Here is a 20,980-nt window from a genome sequence, read left to right on the forward strand (position 1 = left end):
TTCCTTTATTGTCAGCTGACTTCTTTGTTTTCTGATCCAGGTTTCAGGTTCGTCTCTGTTTAAATGATATTATTGCTACTCACAGTAGCAAAAGATTTCCTCTTGGGGAGAAATGAAACGAGCCTCACAGGAAAAAAAAAAAAAAAAGGAAACAAAGTTCACAGTTTCTTCCCCATAAATCAAACCAGTCATAAGTGACACCACAAGTGATGTATGTCAGGTCCGGCTACAAGATCTCATTGTATGAGAGCTTTTGGAAATGGTACTGAAAGCATTCTTGAACAATTCCACACTAGTCTGTTACATCATCAAAGAATGTTGTACTCATTCTTACCTATTTTGTAGGGAGCAGGTGGGAAAAGAGTAGGAAGGAACAGCCTGAAAACTGGAAACACTCCCTCCTCAACTTAAGCAAATAAGAGTCTTAGTGAAGTCCTCCAAAGCTAACTACAAATCCAAATTAGCTTCCTTAACTAATGATAACCACAAGGAATTCTTTAATTACATTGTAACCTCAAAGGTAAGGCCCAGATTTGCACTGAACTTTTAGTTAATGGTACTACATTTACAGAACCTGTGGATATAGCAAACCTGCTGCCTGACAGGTTCAGTGAAAACTTCACTCCCCTGTTCTTGCCACATATACCCCAAAGCATCCCTAACACCTGTCCCCCACCTGGTATCTCTGAGGAGCAGGTCTTAAACGCCCTCTCCAAGGCCAAAACTGCAGCCCCTGTGGACCAGACAACATCCCAGGCTATGTTCTACATGGGTTAAAACAGGAATTAGCATCACCACTGGGCATGCTTTTCAGTCGCAGCCTAAGCACTGGCTTCATCCCAGCAGAATGGAAAACAGCTACCATCATCCCTTTGCACAACGGGAGTTCATCCACGTACCCCTGGAACTACAGACCAATTAGCCTGACCTGCTTTATCCGCAAGCAAGGCCATGGAATGAATCATCATGGAACTTTTTAACAAAGAAATAGGAAATGTCCAAAAGCTTGACTCCACCCAGTTTGGCTTTGTCAAGGGGAGATCATATCTTTTAAACTTGGTGGACTTCTTCAAGACAGTCACCAAAGCTGTAGGTGAGGGCAAATCTGTGCATATGGCCTACCTAGACTTAATCAAGGCATTTGACACAATATCCCACTCGGGCATTGTAATCTGGGTATCAACCCATACTTTGTCAGGTCGGCTGCAAACTGGCTCACTGATAGAAGTCGTATGGTCAAAATAGGGGACTCCACCTCCTCCAGCAGACCTGTAACCAGTGGTGTTCCACAGGGATTGGTTCTGGGACCCCTACTGTTTAGAATCTACTTCTCCGAAGTACAGGCTAAAACTAAAGGACTGTGGCTGACTAAGTTTGCTGGTGACTGCAAACTGGGAGTGATCATTCAAACCCCTAGTAAGGTCAACATCCTGCAAGAAGGTTTTACGTAGACTGACTGGTGCTAGAGTCATGGTCTTAAACTTAATGCAAAAAAGTGCATTATCATCCCCTTCAGCAAGAGTGATGTTCTTGCAAACTACCACATCAATAGCAATACCCTAAGCACACAGTCAGTTGTGAGAGATCTGGGCAAACAGATCGACAACAACCTTAACTTCAATTACTATGTGTCCACAGTAGTAAGAATGGCATTTTATATTACTCATCTCATAAGTAAGGGAATTGCCTCCAGAAAAAGAGGTTATAACCCCCTGTACTCTTCCCTCATCAGGCCAATAGTACAGTACAGCGTTCCCTTTGATATGTTCCTTTCCAGACAATGTTAGCAATCGGAGAGACCACAAAGGTTCCTTACAAAGAAAATTCAGGGTCTTCAAGATCTGAATTGTGCAGACAGACTGAAGACATTCTCACTTTACTCTGTGTCTCACAGACTGCTCAGAGGCAACCTGTGCCTTGCATATAGTGCTGTGTCTGACCCAGCTTTAATGGAAATGCTGCACATTCACAAGTCAAATGGCACACGGGTTACTTGCTTAAAGGACCTTAACCTGGTATGTGAAATTAACAGAACTTGCTGGAGAGACAAATTTGTCTCACCGAGGTTGCCCCACCTTTGGAACAAACTATTCATGTTAAACAAAGCCCCTCATTGGCCCTATTTAAGCATAATTTGGACGATTGGATGGGTAACAGGAAATTCTCCCCGGGGGTTCCACCATTGTCCATTTTGGACAGGGGCAGTAGGTGCTGATTTTAGTGTCTGCTTGAACCAGACACCCTTGTGAATATGGGTTGAACTTGGCTAGGCTTGTAAGGGCCCTGGGGCCATTAGCCTAGTAAATGCCTGTGGTCCAATGAAAAGGGTATTCATATCCAAATTTATATCTGCCAATTCAAAAAATGTTCTTGGTAGACTTTCTCAGTAAAGAACTGTACCATGACCTACAAATAGCAATTAGAGATTTTTTGTACAGTCTCCAAGTACATGTTGAACAACAGAGAATCATAATATACTGAAGGAAAGTTAGTGAAGTACTAAATAAGGTTAACACAGTGGGGCCCAATCTAATACAAGCAAGAATGCCCTGTCAGTCGAAGAAGTAACACAGTTCTTCATTAAAAAAGGGCAAAAACAAGGTCTGAGAAAGCAAAACACTAAGATGTGATTTCAGTTGCTTATCTACCACTGTTTTACACAAAGATGTTGGAAAACAAACATAAGGTAACTATACATATTCTCCTTCACTTGGATTGCTAGTTTAATGTACATGTTTTTACCCGTCTCATTGATACAAAGAGCATTACTGAATACAGCCAGAGACTCTGCATAACTTATTCTGTGGCTAAAAGCTAGCCAAAGTAAGTGTATATAATTGTGTTACTAAATGCAACAACTTAACCTGCAGTACAGGTACCAACATTTCATTTCAAACCTTGTTAAAACCACAGGAGGCTTAACATTCTAACCGCCAATCTCTAAACCTTTCTTCAGTAATAATATATTGGATACCAGTGGCCATGCATAAGTAGACTAAGCCCTGTGAATTATGAACAAAGCCATGAACCCTCCACATTTTAACAAAGTCCATACCTGTCAGCTATCCCTGATTTTCATGGACATCCCCAATTTTGGATGAAAATTTGCCCTACCACTCCTAATTCCTCCTAAAACTGTTGATTTTGAGACAAAATGTGGTAGGTTGCACTTCATAAATGATGGTAATTAGTTACAGACTTCACATTCTTTTATTCTGTCAACTTCTGATGTCAGTAGTACTGATGTATTAAAACGTGTCCCTGGTTATCCCAGATCATTTCTAGATTTGTCCCTGGCTTGATGTAAATGGTTGAGAGATATGACTTAGCACCATAAGTTATATTGGAAAGCCAGGAACCAACTACATGGACATTATGCTTATCTTAGTGGATTAACAGATATGATTTGCAAATCTAGTCTTCGCTAATACTAGTAAAGTTAAACAGTCTTTATTTTTTACTGTTAGATCTGGAGTATTTCTCTGTTACTGTATTGCATGCTATTTCAGCTTTTAGAAAAGCTGTAGCACTGGTAAATTATAACAAAAATAATATTCAGACAGGAAATGCAAATTCAGTGCAATAACTAGCCACTTGGCAAAACAAGCTGTGCTCAAAAAATAAATCTGTGGGAGTCATCTGCATCTGAATGCAGCACAAAACACTGATCAACTAATAAATAAGGTTCACTAAATCTAAGTTGATAAGACAACAGACATAAGCTCAGTCACAACATACTGGAGGAAAGCTAGTGCTCAATAGGGTAACACAACACAGTTAAACAGGGACCCAGTCTAACACTAGCAAGAATGCCCTGTCATTCTAAGAAGTAACAAAATTGTAATTTGCAAAGTAAGATGTGAGAAAGTAAAATGTTAAGATCTGATTCCAGTTGCCTTCTCCACTGGGTAACTCTTGGTATTTCCTCTTGTGATAGCACAAGTGCAGCATATTTCTGAGTTTTCTGTGGCTCCTATTTTAGTGTTTTTATAGGTTCATAGGTAGGTACTAGGCTATTGGCCCTAGGGCCTATATAAGCCTAGCGAAAAAGGTACCCTGGCTTTCGCAACCCAAGAAAATTATTTTCCTGTGGCCCTGTCGCTCAGAGCCACAGAAATGATCCCCGGGATGAATTTCCTATTTTCCGTCCAATCATCAAGATTTTTCTTGAAGAGTGCTAATGAGGAGCTTTATTTGATATAGATAGATAGTTTGGGTACTTGCGTATTAGCGCAACCAGATTTTCGCTGTTGCGGTAATATGAATGCTAGCATGAAAACGAGTGTGGTAATTAGTGTCACTTGTTATTTTACATCTTTACTTACAATAAATAGGTTTAGCTTACATTCAGGAAGATAAAACAACTGTGAAAGTCTTCTTCCTGTTTTGCGTGCTTTACACATGCACAGTTTAATTTCCTGGGCTGCTGTGTATGTTACTGTCGAAAGGAGTGCTTTTCTCTTATCAAGGTGAAATGCTAAAAAGAAAAACACAGGGAGACCTAGAGAAATGTTTTTTGGTAGACTATTTATCAAAATTTACAAACAGACTTGAAAGGAGGAAAACTTTTTTTTTTTTAAGAATAGAATCTTGCAATAACAGTAAAAGATTTGCCAAACTGATGATATTGCATTATGCTGACATGTAGGGTAGTTTGGTAAGTGAGAAGTTGACAGTGTTGCTTTGGCTACTTGTAATTGTGATAGTGATATCCTCGGACAAACAGAGATTGTGTTTCAATGATTACGGCTAAAAAAGATGTGGATTTCTCATTTGCTGTTGTACTGTTTCTGTGTGTGGAGAGAAAGTTGTCAGCAATTGTAGTTGCATGTTCCTGAATGTAAGCCAAACTTATCTGTTGTAAGTAAAGACGTGAAGTAACAACATACGCTAATTCCCATACTCATTTTCAGGCCAGCATGCGGTTAAACATTACTTTTTCCATGTTTAATCGATAATCCTGCCTCAAAAAAATTTCAGTGTGAAAGAAAACAGTTAATGTGACATTTTCAAGTCAGTATTGGTAAAATTTACACATCTGGAAGCAACCGGTATTATCGCGAAAATCTGGTTGCGATAATACGTAAGTACCATAGTTTGTTCCAGGGTATGGGAAGTCTCTGTGACAGGAATTTATCCGTCCAGCATGTTCTGTTTATTGTGGTAACAAGGTTTAGGTCCATAGAAGCGTGTAGCTTGGAGGGATTGAGATTTCTTTAAGTGGAGCATGTCCAACAGCTCTGGGTTTGACATAGCTTTGTATGTGCACAGCTCTTACTGACATATGTAATGTCATACACTGGAATAGGAGGCCACACACAAATACTGCTGTCACAAATTCTTTTTTGCCTCTCACATCGTTCCTGTATTGAGTACATTTTATGAAAATTCACAGGGTGAGTTCCTAACCTACATGTGTCTTCAGAGTGTGATTGAGACATCATTAGCCAGAACTTATGCTGATACTGTCGTTACTAGCTGAAAAGGAGCACAGTAAGAAACATTGCCACAGTCACAGATGCTAGCACTTTAGCACATTCACTTATAGGAGATGTAGAGAGAAGCTTGAAACCAGCATCACTGCAAGGAAAACTGTGGATGTAGAGGATGTACAGTACAGGGATTATCAAAAGAGCTGTTGTCAGTTTCAGCCCAAATTTCCAGTACATTAAATTCTGGATGGTAATTTTCTAAGGTGTCATTCCTCTGCTGCATTAGAATGCCTGGCTTGTTCCAGGTATGATAGACATTTTGACACACAGGTGTCTGCAGTGTACACTGTGTTCCTATTTCTTTGCTTTTGGTGGGCTGCACTGTCAGTATTAATCATGGTGAAAGATTCCTTGCAGGAAGAATGAACTTCTTGGGTTACATTAACTGGAAGAGTGGCTAAGGGCAGCCCCTAAAGGAGATTCCTTGGTAGTAGCTTTGAGTGAGGTGTTGTTGGTCTGACAGTAGACTATGGCTGCATCATTTTTACAGCTTTACCAAGGGGAAATAAATATGCATACCCAATCCTGCAGTAATGGCCACTAGCCTTCTCATGTAGTGGTGAATAAGGGCATCCTAGCTGATCAGGGTCTTTCAGGACTGGGTCATTGTACATATTGACCCGTTCAATGACCCACTCCTGAAAGACCGTAATCAGCTAGCCTTTTCATGTAGTGGTGAATAAGGGCATCCTAGCTGATCAGAGTCTTTCAGGAGTGGGTCATTGTTCTTATCGACCTGTTTCACACTTAGTAGAACATGGTCTTTTTCTGGGTTTATGAAGACATGAGAGAAAGTTGTCTGTGAAAATTGTCTATCTTCTTTGGCAGGGAAGATTCAAGCATAACCATCCAAATTCCCTCTGATTTGGTATCTTCTAAAAATATTCTAAATAGAAACACAAAAACACGTCCTCTGTGCCCTGTCACCATAAAAGATTTAATTTTGGACTCTCATATCCATGGTGGTATAGGAAACTATCCTATTACAAGGTAAAGTCATCCCATTTAGGTGGAGAAGTGGCTGGTAGTGCCTCAGAAATTGACTGTTCTTGTGGATCCTCTATTCCATCTGGTTGTTCTATCAGGAATATGGGTGTGATTGACATCAGAAAGACTTCCACGTATCGCATATATTCTGCTACATGAAAGAGGTTCTCCAGTCAGGTGTAGAGCTATCTTATGTCATTTGGTTGGTTAGCTTGTTTGTGGTACTGACCTGTCTCAGACACCTATATTACTAGAGTCTCAGTTATTGAACAATTAGGGTACATGTTTGTGGCATCTGTTCATATTGTGACCTTGTGAAAGGTAAAAGTACAATCCAACACAAGCTGGTTAAGCAGTTCTTTAATGCAGTCCTGTCTTTTCACTTGCTCTTGAAGACTGATTTTCTTCCTTGGAACTTGAACAATGTAAATTGCGAGATCAACCATTGTCTGTTTAAGCTGTCTGTTAAATTTGTCTAGTGGAAGATGCTATTCATGGTATCAGTCGCATCTTATCACAGGATCCCTGAGCTGCAGATCTTTCCTTGTAAGGAACTGGGTGCCCCATAGCAATAATTCACTTTTTCCCTCTAACAAATGGCCTCAGTTCCTAAACTAGTCTACTCATCTCATTTTCTTCATGGGGCAAAATTGAGGGGTGCCCTTCTTATTTGGATGTGCACAGCTAGTTCACATTATCCTGAAGATAGCATACAAATTTGGAAAGATGACCAGTTGTCTTTTTCTCCAAGTAAAAAAGAAATTTGACTGGTTAAGTAGACATTTTCCAAGTTAATTGCTAACCTTAATGCCTTTTGCCATCAAGTGGCTGATGTTCCATACAAAAATTTTGCTGTCAAAGGCCATTCCAGCAGGTGTGCTTTGTTATTGCTTCCACTACTTCAGAAAAGTCGTACTTGGGCTAATTTTTTGTTGGTTGACACCATCACCAGGCATTATTCCTTGGACCTGGACATTGTTGACACTTCAGTGCTTCAGGACTTTGCTACTAAGACCTGTTGTTTGACTTTCTTTTGGCCGTGACATCCAATGTCAGCTGTTACAGATTTGTATTGATTATAACATTTGATCTGTGAGGATGCCTTTTGAAGTAGGCACTCGTTACTCTGTCAACATTCCTCTCTGGCTAATGAACTCTTCGTCCAGTGCATTTTGATGGAGTTTTCTGTATGCCAGGCAAGTATTTAATTTCTTTGTGCTTACTTTAATTCATGGTCAGACAAGCTGAGAACATTTTCGTAGTTCGTGTGGGATCCTTATCCAAAGTGCAAGACTTAGTGCTGTGAGTCCCAACCCTTAAACTTTTTAATTCAGTTGTGCCACAAAACAATCAATCATAAAACTTTCTGTTACACATTTAAAGTATTTTTGCTGACTGGCAAGCCCTTGCACCCCCGTCCACCTTCTATTTATATATACTAACTTAGAGATCACTAACTTGACGAAGGCGGAATTTTCTGAGGTACATTAGTTTCAGACTTATAATATAGCTCTGCTGATTGCATTTACATTTTTCCCTTATCCACAGGATCTTCCCTAGTAATTCCCTTCCTAGACCCCATTGATCCATTAATTCCTCTGTCCTGGTGGAAACCAGGTACCTCCAATTAGGGCAAGAGCCCTATAACTTATTTGCTCCCCAAGCGAATGACCTTACTGGCCCATTCATTCCTGTAAGAGGCAAAACTTAGGTGGTAGGGAGCAGACCAGTCTGTCTGATTCCTTCCCTGCTCCAGGATCCGTAAGCCCCTTGGCAGCTCCCTTGAGCTTCACAATAACTTCATGCCCTGGGAAGAATGTATGCAACGTTATGTGACTTGTGTGGTGTAGGCAATGTACAGTTGGCAGTGTGTACCTGCCCTCCAGGTACAACACCTAATGTTCCATGTTGTAGGCATTACTGAAATGGTAAGTAATTTAAGTTATTTGTGCATTTTTCATTGAAAATAATAAAAAAAAGATATTTGAAATTGTTTTCCCTGCCAAACTAGATTGTGTATTCGTTTAGTGTTCTATATCCTACCCATCAGAATTTTTTTCATTTTATTTATTCGTTGATTGGGTTAGTCCCACTAGAGTTGTGACCACTTTTCAGTGGAGGCCCAAGGTGATATTTCTACTAAAGATCCCCAAATGAATTAGTGGAAAAGATATTGTAGCTGAGTGAAACTCACAACTGTGCCTTCCTTTCAAGGTGACAGAGGGGCAAGACCTGCATTAACTGTTTATAGAAGTTTCTGCTTTGAGCAGCAACAGTTATATGATAATGCATGACTAGCAAAAGCACCTTCTGACTAGCCATATGAGGTTTTTTGGGGGAACATGTGTCCCCCTTTTGCCTTGAAGTGCAGTAACCTTAAACTTTATTGTTAAGTAAGAAGATGCAGTGGACATATTCTCCCATTTGGCAGATTATGCACCCTACCTACAATATTTTTTTTTAGTTTGTAAATTCATGTTCAAAAACTTTGTTTTCTGAGAAATGTGATTTGTAAATGTATCCATCAATTTTCCCATAACTGGCTTTATCCAAAAACAGAAAAAAAAAGTAAACCTCCTCCACTTTTAGCAGGGTATGTACCATTTCACTATTCATACTGCATGCCTTCTAACCATAGTGCAGTCAGCAAAGGCACTAAAGTTGCTGGATGATATATCTAATAGTTTGTATTGCAGTCTAGCAGTAGGCTAACTTTACAAAAATGATGCATAGTAAAAGGAAACAGCTGCTTAATTTTTTTTTCTTAAGACCAAAATAAATTGTCAGCACAGGTGCATTTGCAAATGTGTTTCCACTGTTTTTTTTTTCTTCTGATGCAGGTTCTTCCAGAAGTAGAACTGCCAACTTCAGCAGTAACAGCTTGAGTAGTCTAGATAGTCTGGACATCCAGGCAACAGGAAGCAGAGCATTCCCACTGTCAGACACCTCTGCAGCTGCTGATCTCCTCACCAGGATGAGAACCAGTGGAACCCCAGAGTCCTACTTGGCTGCCAATCAGCAGGAATGGCTTCGATTAAGAGTACAAAGTGGACAACGATGGAAAGCTCCAAATTTGCCCTGTATGTCCAGAACTCCTGAGCCTTGAAAGTACTCTCCTAAAAGCAGTAGATATTTACCAACAAGCAATGAATTAAAATTTAGACCACTTCTTTCATTGTAGAATACTATGTTGCCGACTGTAGTAGTAGCTGTCTTGTCTTGGTGGCTATGGCAGGTGATGACCTGAGCTGCCAGATGTCTACACCCAAAAATGTTCTTATTAGGCTGAGCTCCTGAGGGTTATGTATGGTTTCCTCTAATAGTGTTTATGTTTTGATTTAAAGTAAACGTGAAATATTTTAAACTGAGCTAAACTTGACACATGCCCTCCCAGCGTCAGTTTCTCCTGTTACAACAATGTTCATTTTTTACACTAGTCATTTAATTTTTTGCATAGTACAACTGATGAGCTCTTTAGATGTTATAGTCTGTTAATTTCTCCCTACAGAACATGATAGTGATCCACTGAATCAGTGTTGTACTCTAGTCATCAAATACCCAGCACATATATACATACATACATACATAAGCAAGACTTTGTGACCACACAAGACTGTGAATAGTGCCAAACTATTGCAATATTGAAAAAACAAAAAAACATCAATACCGGAGCAAAAACATTTGTTCTAAGTAAGATTTTAGTAGTGTGCCCTTTGTCAAACCACATAAGATTGTTTAAAAAAACATCTCTTAAATAGGTTGGTAAAACCCTAAATTATTCATAATGGCATTCATTTCAACAAACTTAATTCTCTGAAATTGTAATATGACCTTATCTGTTTTTCGTATCAGGCTCACTAGAGAAGTTGGCATGTAGCCTATGGTCATTGTCTGCATTAAAAATGCACTGCCACTTGGTGTCTTAGAATAAGAGTTTGTTGGTGCATCAAAACATAGGCACTGATAGCAGCAAATTTGAAATGTATAAATGTGCACCTTTCATAGATACTTACTAGTCTATTAAACTGTGAGGATCTTAAGAAGTCTAGCCTTGCATTCCCGTGGTAGTTTTTTAGCCCTTTTATTTTGCATACAAATAACCCAGAGGTGGGCAGAGCACGGATTTGTTGAGATATTTATTTGTTAGCCCTAAACATGAGGGACATGGGTGCTAAAGTGGGGTGAATTTGCACTTTCCTATCCATTTGTCCAAATTATGGTTGAATAGATTAAGATAAGTACTTCTTTTTATGTACAGTGGAAGATGGCTCCATGGAAGAAGTATTCTCTGTGATATTTACCTGATTCTCCAACATGTTTTATTTATGTAGCAAAAGAGATAGAAATCGTTTGAGTATGTGTCCACTTTTCCATTGGACTTGGGAATGTGTAATAGGTCTGACAAAGAGGGGTCTGTTGAGGGTCTATATGCGAGGCAGGGGTCACTTCTTAATAGCCTGTATGATACAGAGGAGAGATTCAAGGCTTGCTTTGATTTAGGTCATTGATCTTTAGGAAGAAAGTGTTGTGGTCATTCCAGTTGTGACAAGTGTTTGGAGAAAGGTACTTACCAAATGGGGCATTATATTCAATGACTGGCCTGATGAGAACTAAGTACAATGGATCAGTCACATTGATTATTATTGTGTTTGCAAGAAACAGTGTAACTCTTTGTACTCAGTATTTCTATTATTCAAAATTCTTTCAGTCTCTTCTATGTAAAACACATTGCAGTCTCTGTCTGTTACATAAACTAAACCGGTGCTTCTACAATCTGCAAAATGCAGATTACTGAATGCTTTATGCATATTAGGGTGAGCAAAAACACTGATGCAGTTTACATTTTCACAAGTAGATCTGTAGCATTTAAGTGTTCCTTTACAGTTCATTGCTAGAGTACTTAGCTGGTATTTAGCAGTCCTTTCAGGTAGATTTCTTCCTGTTTTATATAAAAACACAGCACCTTGTCCAGCAGTAGTTGCTACTTTAACTAGACCATTTTTCTAATACCTTCTAAATTCCTACAGAACTTAATGTATGTATAAATAAAACAAGTGGAGTTGTCGTTTTTTTATTTTATTTTACTTTTCTTTCTTTCTTTTTTTTTTCCATTTAGTCAGTCTTGCCAAATTCAGGAGGATTCAATATATGTCCGCCTGGGAGGACATGGTCAACATACCACATTGCTTTGCCAAAGATGACCTGCACCTGCCCCCCCACCCCACCCCACCGGGGTTCCGATTTTGGCTAAAACTTTATACACTCCCCTTACTTTTGTTAAGTGATACCAAAGTGGCAAACCTACCGATATAGCAAATGAAACCCAAAGGAAACTAAAGGTGTTACTTCTCAGTGCTAGAAACCTTAACACATTTCACATCCTACAAGTTCTCACTGTAGAGAATATAGACATCCCTGACATTACCGAGACATGGTTTAAAGCCACAGAAAGTACTACGACAGTGCAAGGCTGTAGTGACTTCCACACATTTAGATTATCAGCTACACAGGGGACTTAAGGTGGAGCTGTCTCTGTCTACATTAGCAGCAAGTATACCTCAATGTTGATTAAACAGGATGATACCTTGGAGTTCATCCACATGCAAATCACCCTAGAGAGTCCCTTAATATATCTTGGCAAGCTGTAGGTCACCACCTACGTCACATGAATTCCACAACTCGTATCTAAACATATTAGAGGCCATCTCCATCCAACCAGGCACTCTATTCATGGCAGACTTTACTTACCCCTCTATAGACTGGGAAGCATGCACTGCCCCCAACTTGCAGGCACAGCATTTCCTGGACTTTACTAATGCAAATACCTTTGATCTGTTAGTGTGTGCTCCAGCCAGAGGTTCAGACATACTAAACCTAGTTCTCACCTATATGGTGGAGCACTGCAGCCCCCCCCCCCTTTTTTTTGTGCCCTCACTGGTGAGGTCAGATTACAAAGCTGTCTCCTTTGAAAAAAATAAATAACTTTGTAAACCCAGCAAAACCTGTTAACAGTTGGGAAGTATTCTAAAGCAAACTTCATCCTGTTAAGCAACAGTTTGTCACAATTCAGAGCCCACCTAACCCCGAGTTCACAGCAACCTATGCAGAATTGTTCACAGAAACACTGTACAAACATGTAAATGGCTGCACAGAGACTGGCAACTTCTACCAGAAGTAAGCCCAAAATAAACCACACTGGTGGACTCCTCATCTTAATTGGGTATATAACAAAAGGAAAAAAGTCATGGGCAAAATCAGAAAGAGAAACTTTCATAATGACAAGTGCTTACTAATTAAGCTAAACAGGAAACTAACAGTACTAATTAAATCCAACAAGGCCAATTACAAGTCAGAGAAGCCTCTCAGGGAAAAGGCAACCACAAGGCCTTCAACCTCAAACGTAATGCGCAACAGTGTGTAGAACTGGTAGTAAATACCACCTTCACTGAGCAGAGTGACAGAGGGAACCTGCTGGCTGACAAATTCAGCTTAAACTTTAGCCAACCCACTCCCCTCCTGCCTTGAAATCCATACCAGCATAACCTCTCCAACGGTCCACAGGGAGCAGGTCACAACGGTAGCTCCTAAGGCCAAAAACCTAGCCTTATTGGGGCCTATATAGCCTGAAACATGACCTGTCAGGTCCACTTGAGCCACTTTTCAACTGCATCATCAAAACAGGCTACATACCAAGCAGATGGATGATGGCATCAATTATCCCCCTTAAGGGTGGACAATCATCTGACCTTGAAAACTACAGACACAAGTCTGAATAGTCTAATATGCAAAGTTATTGAATGAATTATCATGGAAATGATCAACAAAGACAATAGCAACCTACAGACACTAAATTCATCCCAGTTGTTTTTGTCAGGGGAAGGCCATGCCTACTTAACCAGGTAGACTTCTGTGAGAAGGTAACCAAGACAATTGATGAAGGAAAAATGATGCATACCTACTACCTAGATTTGGCTAAGGCATTCAGTACAATACCCCACTCGGGTATTGTGGACATACTCATCCATAATTAACTTACTGGATTGCCATTGTGCTCTTATGTAGGACCCAAGAAATCAGGATTGGTGAGACAACCTCTACCAAGAAGCAGATCACCAGTGGAGTACCACAGGATCCATGCTGGGCCCACTGCTATTTGGCATCTACTTTTCAGAGGTCAAGGCTAATGTCAAGAGCTTCTGGCTCATCAAGTTTGCAGACAACTGCAAATTGGGAGCTATCATAAATTTTCCTCTTGACACCAACATCCTGCAAGAGGGTCCAAAGCAGACAAATGACTGGTGCTAAAGTCATGGATTAAAACTCAGTGCAAAGTAGTACATTATAGTGCATTTTGGGAAACCATCCACCATAGCAAATTACTCCATTGATAAGGCACTCCTAAGATTTGATCTTGAAGTAGTGATCTAGGAACATATGTAGACAGTAATCTGGCCTTTGACCAACATGTTGCAAAGATAGAAAGAAAATCATTGTTCATAGCACAACTTATAAGTAAGAGAATGGGATCCAGGTTCAAGGAAGTTGTAGTACCCATCACTGAGTTCAGTGCCTCTTAAGCATGTACCTGACTAGGCATACGCAACAGCTGTAATGCCCACAGAGGTTCTTCATCAAGAGAATCTAGGGTATTAACACATTGTTCTATACAGATCACCTTAGAGCTCTTATCTCCTACATGTTGATGAGAGGTGATCTGTGCTTACCATACAAGGAATACTTAGATCCAGCCGTGATGGGGCTTTTAAATATCTGCAAAATGATAATCACTAGAAACACTAGATCCAGGGATTTAAACTTTGCATGCAACATAAATAGAACATGCTAGCAAGACAGATGTGTGTTTCAAAGGATCCCTATGCTCTGGAGTAAGCTTCCCATCTATGTGAAGCAGAGTCCATCTCTAACCCTATTCAAACACAACCTTGACCATTAGATGGGAAATTGTAAATTCATCCCCAGGCTGGCTCCCATGCCTCACTTAGAGTCTGACTGTAAACAGTCCCTAATTAACATTCAATGGGATATTGTAAATTCACCCATGGATTGGCCCCATGTCTCTTAACAGATAGAGGCTGATGGTAAACATTCTGTAACACACACCTACATAAGTTTCAACATACAAAATAACATAATTCCTCCTAACATACCTCCACAGTTTAGACACACGTTACAAGGGTACAACTGGGTTGGGTTGCACAGCTAGACTTATAAAGGCCCTGTGGTCATTAGCCTAATGCATACTTATGAATTGTTATTAATAGTTACCTAATTCAGATGTAGGAAAAGTAGACCCTCATTGGTGACTTGCTCAGCCCCTTTTGTCATTAAACATAGCATTGTATTGTCGTAATAATGCCTAAAAAAGTTTTGTTTCATCTTCAGTAATTCTGACTGCTTCCATACTGACAGGTGTATTTCTTAATTCTCTTGCAAAGTTTTTCATAGATATATTTTCCAGCTGGAATATTGAAGTTATCTTACATTTACAGTTCCAGTGGTTTCCTGTCTATAACATGTGGAACCCATGCTTCCTAAGTGTGTCATTTGTGTAATATCTCCTAGAATTTACTCTTTATGACATCTGACTGATTCATATGAAGTAGGATGGTTACTCAAGATTTTGCTTTAGTAACAGATAGCAATTGCACATCACTCTGTACAAGTTAAATACTTTAGCCAGGGTTAGCAGAGTTTCTTTGATTGCTGAAGGTGCATTCTGAAGCAAGAAGAATTCTATTGCTTTCATGTAAAAGGATTTGTAGTCATCTCATTCTTTGTCTTTTAACTGTATCTCAAAAACTGACCTTTGTTGCAAAAGCTGGGTTTCTTTTTCCAGTGCTGGTAACTAAGTTTTGGCTAACAACTTGGGTGACAGAGACAAGGATTAGTATAGAATTGAAAGGTTGGACGCCATCTCATCTGCCTTATGGTTAGCCATTAAGACCGCCACTGTTGTGCTTCCTCATAATGTACAAGAGAAAGAAAAAGTGTTTCTGCTCTGAAAATGTATCAAGCCAGCAACCCACTTTCTATAGTAGTAATGAGTGCCTTGCTACAGTTAAATTACCATATACTTAGCACTTCAGTCATGAGCACAAATACAATATCAGCATTAATGTCTGAATGGTGGTAGTGCTCTCCCACACTACTGGCACCTGACGATCACAGCCCCCAACACCTTACACCTGGGGCAGCTCCCCCTTCTCATTCCATAATAGCTATGCCTTTGATGTAGAACAGAAGATAGCAAATACAGTCATCAGATAACTGCGTACACAGGTTGTAGTGTATGCATAGCAATGACATGGCCATGATTCCATTCTAGGAGTGTTGGGGCTGAGTCTTCACATCCCCCTCAGCTGCTTGGATGGCACTGTATTGCAATGCCCTTATCTCCTTTCCACCCACCTACCAGTAGTGATAATTATTTAGTGGTTATAGAGGGGGTGATCAGTGACCCTGGTATAGAGAAAAGCAGTTTCGTTGTAGAAAGGGAGTGCAAATGATGAGGATTGATGTTGGGATACAGCATGCTGTGGGCAGCTGTTCATAAGGCACAAGAAAATACATCTGACAAGCTAAGCCATAAACTTCCATTATTGATGGTATCAGCAGGTAATATATTTTCTTACCACTGTGTTTGCAGCTTGTAACTCCCCGTGCTAAAAATGGTGTCTCAAGAAAGAAATGTTAACTAAGCCTGTAAAAAGAAGAATCAGTGAATACACCATTCACCAGATAATGGTCTAGTTAAACAGATTGCAATAATACTGTTTTTGTGGGAATTCTTAAATGAATACGTAGTTCACCATGTTTTGCTTCCAGGGAAAAATATTGGATGTAGTTAGACTTCTTCCAAGCTTATTATAAAAACTTGGACTTTTGAACATTTATTAGATGTTCTTCATAGTCAGTATTGCAGTATTGATTCTTGGGTCTTCCTACACACAACCAGCCCAATTTTCAGAGTCTTTGAATTATCACTAGCCAACAGACATCTGAGGACTGACATATGGACATTGTGGTATAAGAAGGGTGTTCGTCGGCATCATCTTCAATTCTTTCAGGCCATGCAGTCTGACATTCTTCATCATGTGTACAGAATGCTCACAGTCCATCAGTCGGTTCATTTTTCCAGAATTTCTCCTATCTACCAGTTAGTTAGGCAGCCTATTGGGGATCTTCCTCTTCCAATTTAATGTTTAAAAAGATTAACAATTGCTTGATGTGTAGGAAGCAAGTCCCGTATAAAGATTTTTCACTTCTTGTGTCTTTTCTGTTTGGAGTCTCATTATGATACCTCTAATTGTCCCGACTTTGCTAAATTCCAAGTGAAGACCTTTAAATGCAGGGCTGAAGTCATAGCCACTCATATGGAATTCTCTGTTTTGGTTCCCTCTGCATCTTTGCAGACCCCAACTTCTGCCAAGATCATTCCCAAAAAAAGCTAAGACAAAAAGTATAAGGAAAAAGATTCTGAAAATGACAAACCCTCGGCCCATACTACCAAGCTGACTGACAGTTCTGATGAGGCACCTTCTCAGCTCCTTGGTCTGGCGACTGCTAGGCTTAGAACCATGTAATTCAACTCCATGGGGGGGTGGAAGTAGTTCTAGGCCTTCCATTCACTTCTCCCACAACATCAGAGTAGTTTGTGTCTGAGGTCACACCATATGCTGCAGCTTCTGATGTTCATGTTGTGGGTACCGAGGACGGCACCTTATCTTCTACAGCCTTTGCTATCAGACAGCCACATCCTCAGCTTATCTTGACAAAACAGATGCCTAAACTGAAAAGAACAGTCAACCTTCCTCTGTTCTTTCTCCTCAGTCCTCTGCCACAACAGCTTGGGTCGAAGCTCAGGACCTCTTAAAAATAGCCCTAGAGTTCATGGCCTTCATAAAATCCAGGGAGCCCAGCCAATTCAGCCCACTATCTCTGAAGCCTCTCACTCTAAAAGGCAGAAGGATGCAGATTTTAGAGATAAATTAGATCTCTCAGGCTCTGAAAATGAGTTGTCCTACTGTTGAGCATCTACACCACAACCTTATCCTGACTCAGATTCTGATGATACATACTCTTCTGCTCCTCCCCCAGAGGACCTCTCTTTCGAGGATACCCTTCATAAAATTAAGGAGGCCTTCAGTGGAGAAAGCAAACAATTTTCACGAGCTCAGGCCCATTGTAGGGAACTTCTGAGTTTACCATCCCCAGACCACTGCCTGTCCCTTCAGTGCATGTGGTGCATGATGACATCTTTGAAGCTAATTCTTTCTACCCTGATTCTCTCCCACCTGCAGCCAGGAAGCCTGAGAGGTTTTACAGAGTAGAATCCTAAAGCTGACCCCTCAGTAATCTGTACAGAATCTATTAAAGGGATACCCAAGACACCCCTGCTCAATGATGGAAAAGTAAACTGTTGGACAGATTTGGTAAAAAAAAAAAAAAAGCTTATACCTCTGGAGCCCTTTCTAAGAGGACGCTTAATTGTCAGTTTCATATGTTAAAGTACCTGGAGTCCCTGCAAAACCAAATTATTAATAAGGCAGAGACTGTTGCTGATAGAATTGTGTCTAAAGAAATTCAGGAGATAGCAAGAGCAGCCTTACAGGTCTCCATATGGTCCTTAAAATGTGGATATGATTCATTGAATGCATCATGAAGAGCAGCTGCTGCAAGCTTAGTCATTTGCAGGTATACATGCATGGCTCAGGACTCAAACTATGTCAGACCAGGTCAAGGTTGAACTTCTGCATGCACCTCTAGACAAAGCCTTTTTGGACATACAGCTTAAAAGGTCTTTGAGAAGCCGGACAAAAAAAGTAAATAAAGACCGTGAGGGAATTCTACCTGTCAACTACACCAAGGTATAATAGAAACTACCCTTCCAAATCATGGCTCCCCCCCCCCTTAGGTAGGACAATGGGAGGCATCCCAGTGCTAAGAGGACTGGACAAACTAGGAGGTGGCAGCCTGAGCAAACACAAAGACCAGGAAGCTGTAAAGAGCCTACCCAACACAGAGCCCAACTGTGACTATCCTCAGCCTTTGACCCTAGAATCCCTACCCACCCTCCCCTTCAACCCTCTGGCATGAACACTTTCCTCCTTCCTACATCAGTGGAGACTCATAATCAAAGACCAGTGGGTTGTCCACATCATAGAAAGGGGTTACTCCATCTAGTTCGGAGAAATTCCCCCTTCTTAGGTATGTCAGGACTCCCAGAAGAGCAGGAAAGATCCTGCCATCTAGCTTCTTGGAGTTACTACAACAGAGGTTCATTCAGCCTGTTCCTCCAGGTCAGGAGAAAATATGATTCATTGAATGCATCATGTGGAGCAGCTGCTGCAAGCTTAGTCATTTGCAGGTATACATGCATGGCTCAGGACTCAACCCCTGTCAGACCAGGCCAAGGTTGAACTTCTGGATGCACCACTAGACAAAGAAGATTTTTCTACTACCATAAAAACAAGGCAGCTGGAGGCCTATCTTGGCATCAGGACTACACAAGTTCCTTTACGTACTAAATTCAAAATGCTAACATTACAAAAAATACTTCCCATGATCTTCCAGGATGCCTACATGGTTACTCTATACCTAAAGAACATTTACCTTCATGCCCCTATTGCAGACAGTCACAAGAAATACCTGCATTTTGTAGCAGCAGGCTTGCTGTACTAGTTTTGTGATTTACATTTGGTCTGACTACTGCTCATAGAGTCTTCACCAAATGCTTAGCTCCACTTAAAGCCCATTGCTGAACCCTAAGGGTTCATACTTACCTATATCATATTTCCTGTTTCATCCTTCATGGCTTTCTCTAAACTAAGCTGTACAACTGCCAATTTCCTTTCCAAATCCGAAGAACAAAGTGGACCAAATCCTTTATTCCCTGGATGTACACAGACAGTACAGGTACTAGTTAGACAAGGCAAAAACCCAAAATAAAGTGGAGCAATTGTTGGTCACTTTCACAGAGGGCAAACAGGGCAGACTTGTCTGAAAACAAATCATATCCAAATGGATAGCCAAGTTGCATTAAGTTCTGTTACAGTCACCATGGAAAACCTCTACCTGGTTAGGTCAAAGCCCATTCCACCACGTACAGGGTTACTATCACTGCCTTCCTCAAAGGAGTTCCTACCGAGGCCATCCTAGAAGCTGCCACTTGGAACTCAGTGTATAGTTTTACAAAACATTACCATTTAGGCATTGCTTCCAGAGCTAGAGCATGGTTGGCTACTGCCATCCTGAAAAAACTTATTTCTTAAGTACCAACAAATTACCTGCAACCCAACAGGTAGCTTTGGAAGTCCTCCCAAGAATCAGTACTGCAACAGTGACTATGAAAATCTCAGTACAGTTGTGTCACACTTATTAATTGTAGCTGTTCGAATAGATCAGTGTTGCAGTACAAACTCCCACTCTCCAACCCCTGTATGTGTTGACCCCCCCCCCCCCTTGCTGGGAGCAAGGAAGAGAGGAGATTCCTGCAGATAGTATTGCTTCGTCATCATCCTCTCTTTATCCTAATCTCTCTCATTCATACTCTTAAACTCAGACCACTGAGAAGACTAAGTTGACCTCAGGCATCAGACTGCTTGTTCACTATCTAGAAACACCTGAAGATGGTGCAAACAGATGCCCTACTTATACCTTAATGTCCAGATGCAAGTCCTTGGACATTTGTTAGGTAGGGATGATGCAAAGACTAGAAATCGGGCTGGTCACAGGAGCTTTTGAATGGCAGGAAGACTCAAGAATCAGTACTGTGACACTGATATACTCAAACATCTACAATTATGGTAAGTGTGACACAGCTGTACTTTCTGACTTGTATACTCCGTTAAACCCAACAGTGATTAGTTTACCAAAATTCTGTAAATGTAACTTAACACATCTTGTGTTTAGTGATAGTACTTTTTCCAGAGATGTCTTTTTATAAATTTATTAAACCAAATATTTTATCAACTAGGCTTTAAATTAGAAATTTGAGTTAATTAAAATATGGGAGATTTATTTTGTCTGGTGTGTTTTAGCAATATAATTTCCACAGAAGAATTAGTAATGGAAAGTATCTGACTGTCAAGGCAAAATAAATAGTCAATTATGTTATACAGAAAATTGTAAAAAGGGAGGGATAGATCTTAGTTTTGATTTGATCACCTTCTGAGGCTTTTGTCGTGCTAATGTACACAGTTTTGGCAAGAAATAAGGGGAACTTGAATTGTAATTGTTTAGAATGATTATAAAGTAATAGTCATTTTGGAAGCATGAAACTTCACCCATGTAAATCTATATATATTTTTAGGAATTTTTGTTTGAGACAAATCAGTTGGGAGGTGTTTTAGCCCGTCTGTTTTTTTTTCATTATATCAACCTTAGTTTATTTATAGGTTCATAGGTAGGTACTAGGTTATTGGCCCTATGGCCTATATAAGCCTAGCCAAACGGTACCCTGGCTTTTTCCACCCAAGAAA

The 20,980-nt window shown here is 40.3% G+C and overlaps 1 protein-coding gene across 1 annotated transcript in view; it reads left to right on the forward strand.

Annotated features, from left to right (window-relative positions):
* Window positions 1-10,466, forward strand: part of CCDC142 (coiled-coil domain containing 142) — a 918,569-nt gene extending 908,103 nt beyond the window's left edge. Inside the window, exon 9 of the mRNA XM_044063462.1 lies at window positions 9,320-10,466. Coding sequence (XP_043919397.1) covers window positions 9,320-9,585 — 266 coding nt within the window. The 3' untranslated portion in view covers window positions 9,586-10,466. The remainder of the gene's footprint in view (window positions 1-9,319) is intronic.
* The last annotated feature ends 10,514 nt before the right edge of the window (window positions 10,467-20,980 follow it).

This window comes from Protopterus annectens, chromosome 2.part1 (assembly GCF_019279795.1).
Source record: "Protopterus annectens isolate FY-2018-M chromosome 2.part1, PAN1.0, whole genome shotgun sequence".
Taxonomy (NCBI): Eukaryota; Metazoa; Chordata; order Ceratodontiformes; family Protopteridae; genus Protopterus; species Protopterus annectens.